Source organism: Pithys albifrons, chromosome 6, assembly GCF_047495875.1.
Source record: "Pithys albifrons albifrons isolate INPA30051 chromosome 6, PitAlb_v1, whole genome shotgun sequence".
In the NCBI taxonomy this organism is placed as follows: domain Eukaryota; kingdom Metazoa; phylum Chordata; class Aves; order Passeriformes; family Thamnophilidae; genus Pithys; species Pithys albifrons.
The window spans coordinates 52,100,183-52,115,175 of NC_092463.1; the positions used below are offsets into that span (position 1 = coordinate 52,100,183).

The 14,993-nt window shown below is 35.4% G+C and overlaps 1 protein-coding gene across 1 annotated transcript in view; it reads left to right on the plus strand.

Annotated features, from left to right (window-relative positions):
- Positions 1 to 14,993, plus strand: part of SOX6 (SRY-box transcription factor 6) — a 262,705-nt gene that overhangs the window by 185,090 nt on the left and 62,622 nt on the right. Inside the window, exon 11 of the mRNA XM_071558897.1 lies at positions 11,047 to 11,196. Within this exon, the coding sequence (XP_071414998.1) occupies positions 11,047 to 11,196 (150 nt within the window). The remainder of the gene's footprint in view (positions 1 to 11,046; positions 11,197 to 14,993) is intronic.

A 14,993-nucleotide genomic window follows, 5' to 3' on the forward strand; every position in this document is an offset into this window, starting at 1 on the left:
CTTTATCAAGTTGAAAATTCTGCTGTATGTGCTGCTATAGCCTAGATTGTCTGCTGCAGCACTTTCCTTTAATCATGTGTGTTCTTTAAACACAATAGACATGTATATTGCATGGAAATAGGTGCTTAATGTTTTGTGATTACTAGCTGTTGGAAAAAATGGCATTTAGCATGGTTCTCCCCTCCCCACCCACAATAAATTTTTTATTGTTAAGACCAGTGTGTTTAAATGAGGGCCCTTTCAAACAGATTACAGCTTTTTGGAGGGGATGAAGTAATGAAGAAGACCAGTTTGTTGCTTTCATTTAATCTCCGGTATTCTGAAGGGGTTATATTTAATTAACACTGGCTAAAGACCTGACCTGAGAGGCAACCAGAAGTGATTGAACTTCATTCTCAGATCCAGGGTGTAATCTGTTGGGAAAGAAATAATAATAATAATTAAAAAAAAAAATTAGAAAGCACCATTTACTGAAATTCCAACTAAGCTGTATTTCAATGGGCCATTTAATGCTCAGATGGACAAAGGTATTACTTCAGTCATTGAATTGTATCAAGCCCTTTCTCAGAGGCCTAGTTTAAAAACTCTACAGGAAAAGTGGTTTAGCATCATATTCTCGGAAGACCAGCACTCAGTCTGTTTGGAAAGGGGAAGAAAAAAATAAAAAGAGTGAAATGAGGTGAGACATCGCCGCCAAGTCAGTGAGGATTTTTGCCTCTCCTTACAGTCAGTGGCTTCACAAGGGAATTGTTCTTCAGAAAGTACAAAGAAGGCTACAGAAGGCTTTCAATTTTGTATTTATGTTTGGGGGAGTGTGTGTGAGTTTTGTTGCTGTTTTGTTTTTGTTTGTTTTGGTAGCTGTCACTCTGTTCCCCCTGTCAGCTTTTGGATTGCCCTTTGTTCCCTTCTGACATGGCAGCAATATAGTTTTCTCTCTGGGGGACTGAAGACCAGTACCTGTATTTTACAGGGTTAGATTTTTGACTTGGTGACGTTGGAAAAAAATTGGAAGTCTCATTTAAATATCACAGACATTGTGAACTGCGCAGTCATTTTCTTTTAATGGACAGAATGATACATTTATTCTACACTATTTATATATATATATATATATATAATTGTATAAAATTTTTAGGATATATTTTTGAGTTAATTTTTTTAAGAGAGTAAACTTTTCTTTCATGATTTTCATTAAAAATTCCCAGCGGCCTTATAGGGTGACAGGGTGACATTTTATCTTGAAAACTGGTCAAGGTACTGTAAAACAAATAAACTAGCAGCTTTACTTCCTAAGGGGAGACAAACACAATATACAGAGACAACTGCCAGGTGCCAAATTATATACATTTTCTTAGCTACTTGCAGTGATGGATAATTTATTTGATCTCTAAGTATTCTTTCTTAGCTTTATCCACAGCTTTACAGTAAACAGGTTGTGAACAGGCAGTTGCAGAGAGATTGCATTTAATTGTCATAATTCAGTGAAATCAGGGCCATTTGATTTCTGAACGACATGATCGCAGGAATGATGCCTGCATGAGAGTTCCTGCACTTAGGCAGCAAAGTAGAGAGAGACGTTTTCATGGCCGTTTCTACTTCATTACGCCAAAGCAGGATGAGGTCAAAAGAACAAGAAATACAGTTTGCAAACAAAACAGAAGTGATCTTAAAAGCACCTTAATGCACATGTGCCTGAAGGCAAGTCAGTTCTTTCTTGCACTGATGCATATATTTTAGGTTTGTAGAATTTCTCCAAATTTACATGACTGTAACTGAGAGAGACTTTGGGGTTGTATGTCTGTGCTGTCAGGCTATGATGAGAAACAGGTGGAGATAGGGAAAAGTGAGTAAGACTATGAACATGGATCTTGCTGCAGGTATCTTCTCATTCCATGTTTTTTGTTTTGGTGGGCTTTTTTTCCCTCTTTTTTCTTTCTTTGTTTGTTTTCTCCCAGAAAATTAACATGAGCCTTGGGAACAAAAGGTATTATCTGTAATTCTTTTATTTAAGAAAAAGTAATGTTAATAACTTTTAATAAAAATTAATCAAACGGTAATTTCATCTTCAGGTTATGGTTCCCTTTACATTAAAAATTTAAGTAGCTATTGTATAGCTGAAAATATCTATTCAGGCTTCCCCCATAACATGATGAATGAACCCAAACTTAAAGTATTAGTGCAGGAACCTCAGCATACAAGAGTAAGCCAAGAAATAAAGATCTATCATTCCATCAAAACACATACCAATGTCATCCTTTAGTCCATTCATATTTTGAGCAGAACCTATTGTATGTGCTGTGGGACTCCTCTGTCAAGTAAGGAAAATTTTCTTCTCCAAAATAAGTAGCAAGAAATGAACTATGAAGAATAGATATGGTTTTGCTAATTATTTTCCCCAGCAGAACTCTGGGTCATTGTCACTGACTTATTTAACAGATCCTCTTAACATCTGTCCAGCAGACTGTGGACTTTATTAACAGACAAGAGACCCACCAGATTTAGAGCCTGCTGGGTGCGTCTTCATCTTCACAGCTGTAGATTAACTCAGACTTTCCAGAAGAGGACAACCATATGGGATAATTGGTATCATTGGGTAGCTAAAAAAACTATGAAGAAACAAATGTCATCCAAACACAATTCACTGTTTTTACAGCCACAATTACTAGTCTGTTTAAGAAATAAGAAAGGCAGCATTACACTAAAAAAAGAAAATCTATTCCTATCTGTGTGGGAACCTAATCAGGCTCTTGTTTCCAGTGACGATGGCTCCACAGTCGCACCAGGTCTGTGACAAGAATGCTCCTTTTGTGTGCCGATAATGTGGAAGCGATAAAATTTCCTATAAGAGACATATGTGTTTACATCATGAGATGTGTTATTTGACAAAACACTTTGTTCTCTGCATATTTTCCACACAGAGTTTCATGCTGGGTTGTTTTGCTGGAAAGCTTTGATTAGCTAGAATTAGTTGCTGAAGTAAAATAGACACTTTTGTTTTATGAGTCCTCTTGCTGAGCTGTAAATTATAGTAAAACATATAAGGAGTGACAGAAAGAAGTGCTGATTTGAACCTCTGACCCATGATTGGCATAAAAACATAAGATAACTCTTTCAAAGGACTACTGAGAGCCATAAATATTCCATGGTCCACTTAAAGTTAGGTCTTTTTAACAAAATAAAGCTGTTATTTTGCAGTACTACAACAATACAAGCCGCAGTATCTGAAATGTTGAGAGATTCTTTTATTTTCAGTATGGGTTGGCCATTAGCCACAGCAGGGCAGTAGAAGAGATGAGAGTGATTTTTCTTTTGCTGAACCAGTACAATGAATTTGTGGTCAGTTAAAGAAGTTGGAACCGGCAGACACTTAGTGGTGAAATTAGGTAACTGTTACTTTGCTGCTTGAGAGGAAAGCAATACAGGCATGTGTGTCTCCTAAGGAGAGAGGAATTGAGTGGAATTTAGGATCACATAAAAATCTCCTTTGACAACATATATAATAGCAACTGACAGACACTGAAATTACTGGTGTTAATAATTAAAAAACCCAAACCAAACCTGAAGTGAATGAACATGAATAACTGGGAAAATCATTCTTTTAGCTAAGGGAGAATTTTTTTCAGAAGATGCACCCACAAACGTACAAGGAGAACTGAACACTTCTAAATGCGCCTGTTACTATAAAATGTATTATTTGTATTTTCACAAATACAGTGAGTTTGTTTGCATATATTGGGTTTTAATAAATCGGAGAGCACATTAGTCAGCAAGCGCATAAATAATCACTGCAACAATCTTTGTTATTATGACATTAGTTATGATAATTCATTAGCTGCCTGTTTGTGTCGCACCTGAGCACCTTTTTGCAAGAGTATTTGGTATATTATGAGAAGAGGCAGCAAATATTCCCACTCTATGAGCAGACTCTGCAGCAGGGCGATATATAGGTGTTTAAAACTGGCATGTTATGTCCACTGTGGACACGCTGAGCATATGAAAACAGGCAAAAGAAAAAAGTGATGCTGTTACAAGGAAACCATGTACATGTATTAATTATGACACTTAGATTCTGTAGAGAAAAAGAAGTATTTTGAGTATATTATTATTTATTATTTATCATGTTTCTAAATTAAACATTTTTCCTCTAATTGTTATTCCAATATCATGTAGCTGTACTTGATCAATGTCCTTTCAGATATATCCATGTAAAGCCAAATAGTTCTGTTATTTAGCATAAAATTGTGACTTAATTTGATGTTGCATACTTGTTAGTTCTTAAATAGTAAGATACTATTTTTTGTCTGTGTGGTGTTGCATGGGAAAATGAGAGGACGGTCTGGCCCACAGTCATAACAGATCTGTAAAACTCACCTTATTTTGATTGGTTAACATTTTTCTTATAAAAACTCAGAAAATTCTACTGAGGCATACAAATTTCAACATAATAAATATATAAAATACACTGTTTCAACAAGTAACAGAAACAGAAAGAATCATGCACTTTTGGCACCATATATTCAATCTTTTCATTTGAAGGCATCTTGCGTTTTCAGCAATAGCTTTGATTTTCCAAGTTTTAATTGTTTTAAATTCAGGTAAGGGTTGCTATCATATGTTTTTTACATTTCTTTAACAGTTTTCTGTGCACCTTTCCTTCTCTGTCTTCTCCTCCTCCTCCTTTTCCTTTTGTGTAGAGAGCATTGCTAGGACACAGATGCTGAGCCTTGGAAGGTGTCTTTTTGGTGATGGCATCTGGTTTCTTGGCAGACTCCACAGGCAGGAGCTGCCTTTGAGTTGCCCCCAGGTTTGTCACATGGTTAAGCTGCTGATGAGTAACTTAGGCTGCCTTATGTTTCTGGATGTCGTTTTCAGTTAACCCACCTTTCACTCTAAGGATCTACATGAGAAGCATCTTAAAACAAAGAGAAAAGTAACCATATGCTTGCTTGCTATCTATCTATCTATCTATCTATCTATCTATCTATCTATCTATCTATCTATCTATCTATCTGTCTGTCTGTCTGTCTATCTCTATCATCTATCAAATCTATTCTATCTATACTCTGGGGTTTTTAAATGTATTTTTTATAGTCTATAACCCCATTTCTTGTCTTGATGCTACAGTAGAGCACTCAGCTGCAATTTTAGGCTCTGAATGTATTGGGTGCAAAAGATATGTCAATACAAAAAATGATATTTATATACAAGAGTAGGAAGGAATTAGTGCAATTAATATTACTTTAGAAACAGCTGCACTTAGATCTAGATGTCTCTGAATTTTTGGAGTAGGATATTTATGCTCCTACACTGCTTTTTGAAAAGGTTATCTTTCCTGAACTTCTGAGGTTTATACCAGTGACATCAGGCTCAGGTCAGTACTTAAATTTATTTCCATAGTTTATGACACCCAAAACATGGGTGTGAACATTAAACTGCTCTTCCCCCAAACAGAAGAAAAGCTTTTTCAAACAAAGACTCTCTTTCCTTCATGAAACTTATTTTAAACACCACTTCACCAATAATTAAAAGTAAACAGTCCCACTGAAGTTTTAATTTTTTGTTTTCGATAGCTTCTTTTCAGAAACATGTGATGGAAATAGTAAAGATGCTGCTAGTTTTGGTGAAATTGTAAAAATTCTTTGTCATCAGACAGTTCTAAGTATTATTACTACATGTTATGCACTCGGAAAATTCTGGTATCATAGCTTTGCAACACTACTTACTAAATATACTATGGAAAAAATAACTGCATTACCTCTTGTAGTGCAGGATTTCAACAGCACTTGCAGTCACTCCTTAGAGTTTCTCATCTTTAGAAACTAAATTGCTCGTTGTCTAAATAGCTGAACTTTCATCTCTATAAATAAGATATTTCAGCTTTGCACAATTCATTTAAAATGCTGACAAATAGGGATTCTCACTTGATTCTCAGTAGCTTTATTGTTCAGTTTCATTTACTGTAGCAAATGTATTTGTTGAAGATGTAACATAGGACTTCCATTTTTAGTAATAGGAGAATTCAGAATTAATCAGAATTCATAAAATTTAGCACTTTTTCCTGAGAAAAGAAAATAAAAGGGTAAAAGTAACTGGAACAGATCCCTTCTTTCTCCTTCAATCAAGCCACCTTCTACTAAAATTCCTTATGATGCATCTCCCAAGTACATCCATTGCCATTTATCATGCTAGGCCAGCTCTCATCACCCTCACTTGGATTATCTGCTACACTAAGTATTGCAACTACTCTTTTTCCTATCTCCATATTTCACATATGGCTTTACTATAGTTTCCTGCTGCAAAGAATAACATCTGAATTATATCCCCACTGCTGTGACCAAATACTCCCTCACTGCACAGTCAGTTGAAATGTCTCTAACCCTTGACTTTTTGTGCCTGTATAGAGTGCAACTGTTCTCTCTGTTTCCTCTCTGAGATCCTACCTCTAAAGAAATTGTCTCTATTCTGTGCAGAAGTTCATAACTTTCTATGCATTGAACTATCTTTTCAAAAAAACCTTTTTGCATAAGGCCTGTCATTGATGAACCCCTCATGAGAAGGTTATGATGTAGATAGGCACTTGGGGACATGGTTTAGTGGTGAACATGGCAGTGCAAGGCTCACAGTTGGACCTGATGATCTTAGAGATCCTTTTTTAATTCACTGGTTCTATGATTCTATGACAATCATAATTCTGTGTTAGGTGGTAAATCAGCCTGTCACAAAGTTAACAAGCTGTCAGTACAAACCTCCCTTAACTGTGCCAATTTAAGGCTCATTCTGTTTTCCTCACTGTTTGCCACTCTGTAACATTTCATTCTCAAAATTCTTCATTTTTGTTCATTCTTTTAGACACAGATGCTACAGCCTAATAGATAAGTATGAATATTCCTGCTGTAAAACAAAAGGAAGCATCTAGTGCATAGAAAACTTTGCTCTGTGCATATTTTCTGTGCTCAGTGTCAGTCATCAGAGAATGTGTCTAGGAACATCACAGACCTATGTTTAAGTAAAAAGTCATAGGGAAAGAGACCTGAGCTAGTGAAAGAATTTTAATTGTTAAAAGCTAGTTGGAAAAATTAGTTGAAAAAACGTGGAAACTTTTGAGAGGGATGTTCAAGTCTAATGCCTTTGTCTTCTGGTAAGCATAAATGAACAGTGGCAGTGAAGGCAGTTATCCTTGTTTGTCATGAAAATATCTCTGAAAGGCATTGTGAAACTTAGGTGCCACTAAGAAAGGTTTTAACACTTGAATCAGTCAAGGCAGCTGTTTTTCATAGCTTTTTAGGCAAATGTTAGTTCATGGATGATACTTTTTATAAGAAAAGTGAAATGGAAATAATTCATCAAATTCCAAAGGCAGTTTCTGAAGCTGAAAACATAATCCACATCACCACTTTTGTAAGTTATTCAATCCTTCTTGAATGGTAGCTCTAAAGTATAACAAAGACTTAGTGTGAACTCCACTGTTTTCAGGTAAAAAAATAATTGTCCACTTATGCTGTTCTGTACATGCTGAGTACAGTACTTTCCCACTTGTTTCTTAATTCTTTTATGCAGAAGAACATCATTCAGACTCATAGTGACCTCCATCTTTTGAATTATTAGTTGATTACAGCTGGAATAGAATTTCAGTAACAAGTGCTTAAGCCTGTACATCTCTAAGTTCATAGGTGCCTAAATGTGAGACTTGATTTCCATTGACTTGAGACCTGTGGCATTTCAAAGTCCCACTCTTCAACGTCAAATCATGACATTACAAAAAACCTGGTTCTGAGAACTGTAAAGCTGCATCCTTGTTCAGGTACCTTAAGCAAGCTGGTTTTCAAAATTGTTAACTATTCAAGAGCACTCAGTAACTCAGAATCAGCACTACTGGTATTTAGGTGCTGGGAACTGGATTGTAAGAATCTAACTTAGTGATCTCTTAAAAAAATAAAAACCAGGCTATACATTTTTAAGGCTTCTTAAAACAGTTATGAATACTTGATGATTTTGAATATCTAATTTGTAATCAAGAGCCTTCTGAGTCAGTGGTTGGCAAAAGGATTATGAAATGCTCTTCTCTTTATGTGATAGATATAAATAGATCAAAAAGAAGCTATGTTTCAGTGTTTGAGGTAGTTTAATTTTTTTATTCAGTAGTAAAATAGTTGGTAGGTTAGAATTTCAATTGAAAAAAATTCCATGGAAAGGTTTGCTTTTGAGCCTTAAAAGCTAACAGTCAACATTCATTCAGTTTTTGGGTTTTATTCCTCTCCTTAATCTTGCAAATAAAAGCTTCACAACCTGACCATCTCAATGTGAGGTTCTAAATTGCCATTTTGAGGCACAGCACTGCTATTTGCAAAAATACCCATTCTATCCTTCCAGTGGTGGCATGCACATATTTTTCCAGACTGGCTAGCTCCCCATACTAACTGATATTTAAAAGTTATGCAGCCTCCCAGTCCACATAGCAGTGTTTCTAGCCCTGGTGTGAATTCTTGCATGATTTGTACTCATCTGCAGAACAACTTTGTTTTAAGCAGACCAGAAAGCTAATTACTTCTACTTATTTCTACATTTGCTTTTATGTTGTAAAAGGCATTTATAGAAATGCCAGGCTAAAGCCAATATTAAGATCTTGGAATAATTGAGTCACAAATAAACATACATATGGATATATAAATGATAAAATGCTACTTTTTCTGTTTGCATTTTGAAAATCAGTTTCTTAGACAGGCACTAGAACAGACCACTTTTCTTGGTGCTATCTGTGTAATCTTTAAAGTGCAGTGGGTGTTCCTGTTGCCAGTCCTAGTGTGACTAAGGTAGCAGGTCATCAACAAGACCTGCTCTGACTAGTGTCACATGTCTTTGTGTGATCTTGAAATATTTTGTCAAGAGACAGCTACACCATGGTCTTCAGCTTTTAGAGATCATAAATACACATTTGCTTACTTGTCATGGCTAACTGCGCTACAAGCTCCACGTGCCTGTGATGATAAGAGGTAAGGGATCTCCCTGTCTTTATCTTGACCCATGAAATTTCCCATCTTATTTTCTCCCTCATCCTTTTAAAGTGGGGAGAAAGAGAGAGAGAGTGCCCGACTGGGCAGCTTGCAGCTAGCCTAAGTCAGCCTGCCACACTAGGTTGGTTGCCATAATTGCCAATCAACTTTTATCTTCGAAGAAAAATGGAATACTGTATTAAAAATAACTTATACCCATCATTTTTTTGCCATGATGTATTACCTGAGAAGAAAGAAATTCTCTTGAACTTTAGCTGATAAATCTGGGTTTGTTATAGCACAGAATTCGTTTCACACTCTTGAAAGTGCAGTACAAATGACATTACGTACTAAAGTTTTAGTCTACTTCTGGATAAACTAAGTAGTCTTCATATAGCTGGAGATGTCAAATAGGTCCCTAATTAAAAAAAAAAAGATAAATGTATTAATAGGCAAAGCACAGAGCACTGAGAAAGGCTTTGTAATTGTGTTTTGTCTTTGAACTCTCTTCTAGTTCATTGTGTCATCTCTTTCATGGTGCAGGGCCTGATTATTTTTGAGCTGAGAACAAGCAGGATTTCAAAAGTTTGTGAAATGTGGTTTTTACTGTCATTTAAGCAGAGTGTCCTATTAAGCAAGCATAGATTGACCTGAAGAATATGTTAAAAGGTATAAGTTCCAAGTAGTAGGTGGAAAAACCACTTAAGGTTGTATAAAAGGCTTCGTTTTCATTCTCCAATAGCTGGGAATTTTTTCTATTTTCATGTTTTTCCTACTAGCATAGGAAAAATCTGATATGTTGGCCAAAATATTTAATGTTTTGAATGCAATGGTGTTTAATCTGTGATCCTTTTGTAGTCTCTGTGTGGTACTGAAAAGGGGTGGAAGAAAACAAACAAACATGAGTTTTTATTTGTCACTCGGAGTTGTGACTCTGCCCCTCCTTCATGCATTTGTCTCGCCACTGAGTCACTGAGCTTACAGTATTGTGTAACTTCCATTTCTGTGGGGGCTTGTTATATTAGAAAAATTGTTCCAAAGAAAGCAACAATTATGACATAAGCACATCTGGCTCTTGCAAATTATTCTTTATTAAGCTTTCATTTAATTACATGTGCTGAAAGGTCTGCTTTTGATTACTGTAATTTTTTTTTATTTGTCCATCTGAATGATAGTAATGTTGGGAATTGCATACAAACCACCTGGCTTTTTTCTCACTAATAAGGCAAAGTTTATATAGGTCTATGGGTAGAAGAGGGATTAGGATCTTCCCTGTTTGTGGTAGAAGAATTATTCATGATGCTAATTCAAGGTGAGGGTTTAAATTTGGTCCCTGGAAAGAAATTAAACATATTTGGTTTTGTTCAGTAAATACTTTTTATTGGTAGGAATTTTTTATTTTAATATAAAATTATTTTATTATGTTTCTGTTAAGCTTTTTGAAAAGTTCCACTAGAACGTTTTTGTATTTTTATCACTATTTACTGGAATTTTTAAGGCCTACATTCCTTATTAGCATTTATAGAAGTTATGCCACTGTACTCAAAGATGGAGACATACCCTGTTGCCTACTTTAGCTTCCATTGCTGTCAAGATACAGCACTGCCTTTTGGTAGGAAACTGTTCCTTTGTCAGTACACAGTAGAGATTCTGGAGCTGGTGGGTAATTTCTGGGTAAGAACAGAAACCCCTGTTGTTCATGACAGGGGTTTATACCTCCATTTTATCAACAGCCTCATAATTTTATCAGTTTTGGTTTTTAATATTCAGGCACAGTGTACCTTTTTGCTCAATACCGTGACCATCATTAACAAGAAGGAAAAAAAAGAAATCAAGAAAAGTCAACGAAAGTCAACTTAAGAAAAAAAGTATTGGTGTTTGAGACTTTTCTAGTGTTTTTTTTCTCTCTCTCTTTGCATATAGCAAGAAGGAAAAGGTCACAAACAAGAGTTTCTCCTTTGGAGAAGAACCACCAGAAGGGGAAAAAAAATGTACAGTTACAGCTTCTCTTTTAGGAATTTTTGCAGGAATATATGTATATCTTCTTGTCTTCCAGCAACTGTATGCAGCTCAACTGGCAAGCATGCAGGTTTCTCCTGGAGCCAAAATGCCATCTACTCCACAGCCACCAAACACAACAGGGGCACTTTCACCCACTGGGATGAAGAATGAGAAGAGAGGGACCAGCCCGGTAACTCAAGTTAAGGTATTTATCAGTAAAGAAAAGAGTCATTGTTTGAAAAGGACAATGAAATCAAAAGGTGCTTTTAATTGCTTTACAGTTGGAAGTTAAACCACATTACAGTTCTTCAATAGTCAAATAAAAAATGTTCAGTTTCTATGCTGTATTATCAGTACAGACAAGGGAAGTGAAAGGATTCACTTTGCGTTTTCAAAAATACCAGGCGTCCCTTTTCTTACCACAGACAGAACAACAGTTTCATCAGTAAAATGTGATATTTTCAAGATTTCAGTTTGTAATCTAGTAATGTGCATAAATGGTGTCCATTTCATGAATTGTTTCACACTGAACTCTTAAGTATCTTAAAATGCGGTGCTACCTTATATTGTTAGGGTACGAGAGAGACCGTAGAGCTTCTAATTATTTTACACATTTTTATCTATACTTAATTCTACAATTTTGGAAAAGCCTCACATAAAAATAATATGAAAGTCAGGTCTCTGGGAAAAACATTGTGTCACTGCAGATTGATTTGACTTTTGCTGATTTCACACAGCTGCTGACAACCAGGCTGCTCCTTGTTGGTTTTGAGCCATTGCTTAATGCTTGTTCCTGCTTATTCTCACTTGCTTGGAACAGGCAGCTACAACATGGCATTTGCCAACAGCCTGAAATGAGCATCGTGTGCCCCACGAAATCTGTGGTACAGCAAGTACCTTTGGGTGGAACTGGTTGACTTCTGTTGCTGTGTCTCCTGCGGTTGTTTGGAATTTCATAATGCCAAATATGCACAGAAACAATTTACTTCAAACTGTAAAAAGACATCAATGTTCAGATGTTTAACCAATTTTAATGATAGTGCTATAAATGTAGAACTATTAAAATAGATCTAGAGATAGCATATAGTGACTTTGTGGGGAGAGAGAGGGAATGTTTGGGGGTTTTTTGGGTTTTTTTTGCTGGCTGCTAACATCTTACAGGCACACAGTCTTTAGACTCAAACCAGCCTGAGAAGATTTTACTCACTTGAGGTGAGGGTTTCTTCTTTTTTTCTCATTTTTTGACATGAGAGTAAAATAAAATTTGTTTTTGCATTATCATCAATCATTATGGTAAAATGTGGGTGAGTAGATATTTCTGCCTAGACTGATAAATTTTCATGACACTTTTTACCTAGACTGAGAGTACTAATAAATAAAAACTATTCCATTATGGCCAGATCTAACATTTATTTAGCAAAGCATTCACTTAGCTGTAGATGTGTATTAGTCTAGTATTTTACCTCTTGTAATCCAGTGCCAGGCTTGAGAGCAGTCAGGGAAATTTACCGCATATGCAGAGTTTGTTACGGTCAATACAGAAGCCACCAAAAGCAAAGCCCAACTGTTTCAGCGAAGTTGCCATAGTGTAGTGATACCTAACACTAGTGATTTATGGTATTGAGAATATACTACTGACTACTTTAATGTGAAAAAGTAATTTTGTAAGTGAGTGAGCCAAATGGATCTACACCAAACCAAACCTTTACTATATGAGTAAAATTTTCCCTGGTTAAATTCAAGCACATATCTTCTTGAATCAAGGCCAATACCATTCCAGGTTTGTGGCTAGTTGAGTCCTATTACAAAATTGACCACATGCAAATTCTTGGGGGTTTCCCTACATAATGAAACTTGCATGGACTGAAGAATACATTAATAAAAAAGAAGTATTTTTATTCTTATTTTCATTAACACTATTGCCTTGAAAATATTAAAGATAAACTACAAGTGCTTTGTGTTGACAAATGCCAATGCTAGTGAAGAAATTATTAGTATGAAAACAGTACCTATATTCAGTCTTTGAAAATTTCTACCTTTGTTAGATACAACAGTTTTGATGGTGATGCATTGCTTAAAAAATCATCTGTATTTTCTCTGTTTTTAAGCAGTTGTATGTATAAACTACATGAATTATTTATGGAACTAATGCAATTCTTTTACAGAAGTCAGGTCTTTCAAAAAGTAATGATAGGTTTTTCTTAACTCAGTGACCAGCTTTTCAGTTACCTCACAGAAATGTCAATGCTGTCTGTGTGTAACAAATAGGTTCTGGTAGTATTTAAGGGTTTTTTCATGATTGTATCAGTACTAGATGGAAACTATTTTAAAATTGAACACTGTAACATAGATTTGTATGTGCACATGTTCACGGTACCTACTCTGGCAAGCTTCATAATCTGAACAGGGCTTTGAACTCTAGGAGAAATTTATTGAAGCCACTTTGTATCTGTGCAAGGAAACAGCTCGCATGTAAATATGGTCACAGAGCACAAGAATGGACTGTGTCCCTTGTACCACTGAGCTTCTGCTCTCACTTGAACTCTGAACAGGTGTGGACATTTGTGCACACTGCAAGGTCGGGAAGAATTAAAATGTCATGCAGTTTTATGGCAGAAGTTTAAAACTGGAGATATGATGGCATTATAAATACCTGTTATATTTTCCGGTTTAATGGGTTGTGTATGATGAAATGTACTTTTCTAAATCATTCCTTGACAGTAAGGAGAATGGAAAAGATGAGATAATGTGGTGTATTATTGTATTTTGACATAATTCTAAGCTTGGAAGTGATCAGTTCAGTGTTTTAAAATATGGATGATATTCTCATATCCAGCATAATTCTGCTCTTGGCATAATTGAAATGAGAGATCTGTCTTACTGGCTCTTTAACTACAGGAAATCACCATTTGTTTCACAGTTTTCCAAATGCTCTGTCTTGCTTAACGTACCAAGCAAAAAGAACAAGTTAAAAGAATGAGAAGAAGGTTGCATTGTAAATGTCTATATTGATCAAAGAAATTAATTGCTTGAATAAGTGTTCTTCCAAAATTTATTTCTTAGATGGACCTATTCTACAGCACAGAAACAAGATATATGGCAGATATATTGTCTTCCAAAATTGCATATGAAAAGTATCAAAAGATATAAAAGTATATTTTCCTACCCTTAAAAAATAGTCCTTGTCTTTATGCAAATAAAACATACAGATACACTAAATGCTGAATGCAGCAGAAATAACTACAGAATACAGAAATAAAACAGAAGTATCAAACAAGAAGCAGACTAGCATTCATGTGGAAAATATTCTTGACTTTACATAAATCTGTCAAAAGACATGACATTTGAATAATAAAATATTGTAAAATATACAAAATTGAATAGTAGAAAATAAAATATATTTTGAAATGCATATAGTGTGCAGTTATTACCCTAGTAAGTAAAGGAATTTGAATTCAGTGAAATTGTTATCTTCTATTATGAGGGAAGAGCACAGATTATTTTACTAAACAAAACAGGAACACTGAACAAGATGCATGGAATGTATAAGTTAGCAGCAGTGCTAAATGTGGGCCAAAGAACTGTCAGGATTTCCAAATGATTCTTTCATAGAAGTACTTCTGATTCCTTAGTTTCTAATACATTTAAAAATAAGCTACATAACTTATTTTTATGGTGCCAGGAACTTTTCAAATAGAACTATGCAAAAGCATTACTGAGCTGCTGGAGATTTTAAATAATTCTTTGTAAATGCCCTAGGTTAATTTAGATCTCTGAAAACACATTAGGAAATTAAGCTGTAATGTGAGCTAATTCAAATTTTAATTTGGCAAAAAGAATGATACAGCCACATAGTTAATGTAAATAAGAGGCATAACACAGAGAAATTAATGAGGTTTCCTTTCGTTGAGTCTTAAAGGAGGCAGATAATTAGCCTCTTTTGTTATTATTGCTGGAGAATGTGGCATTGTCTTCGAGGTGTAAAGTAACTGCTGCTTGCAA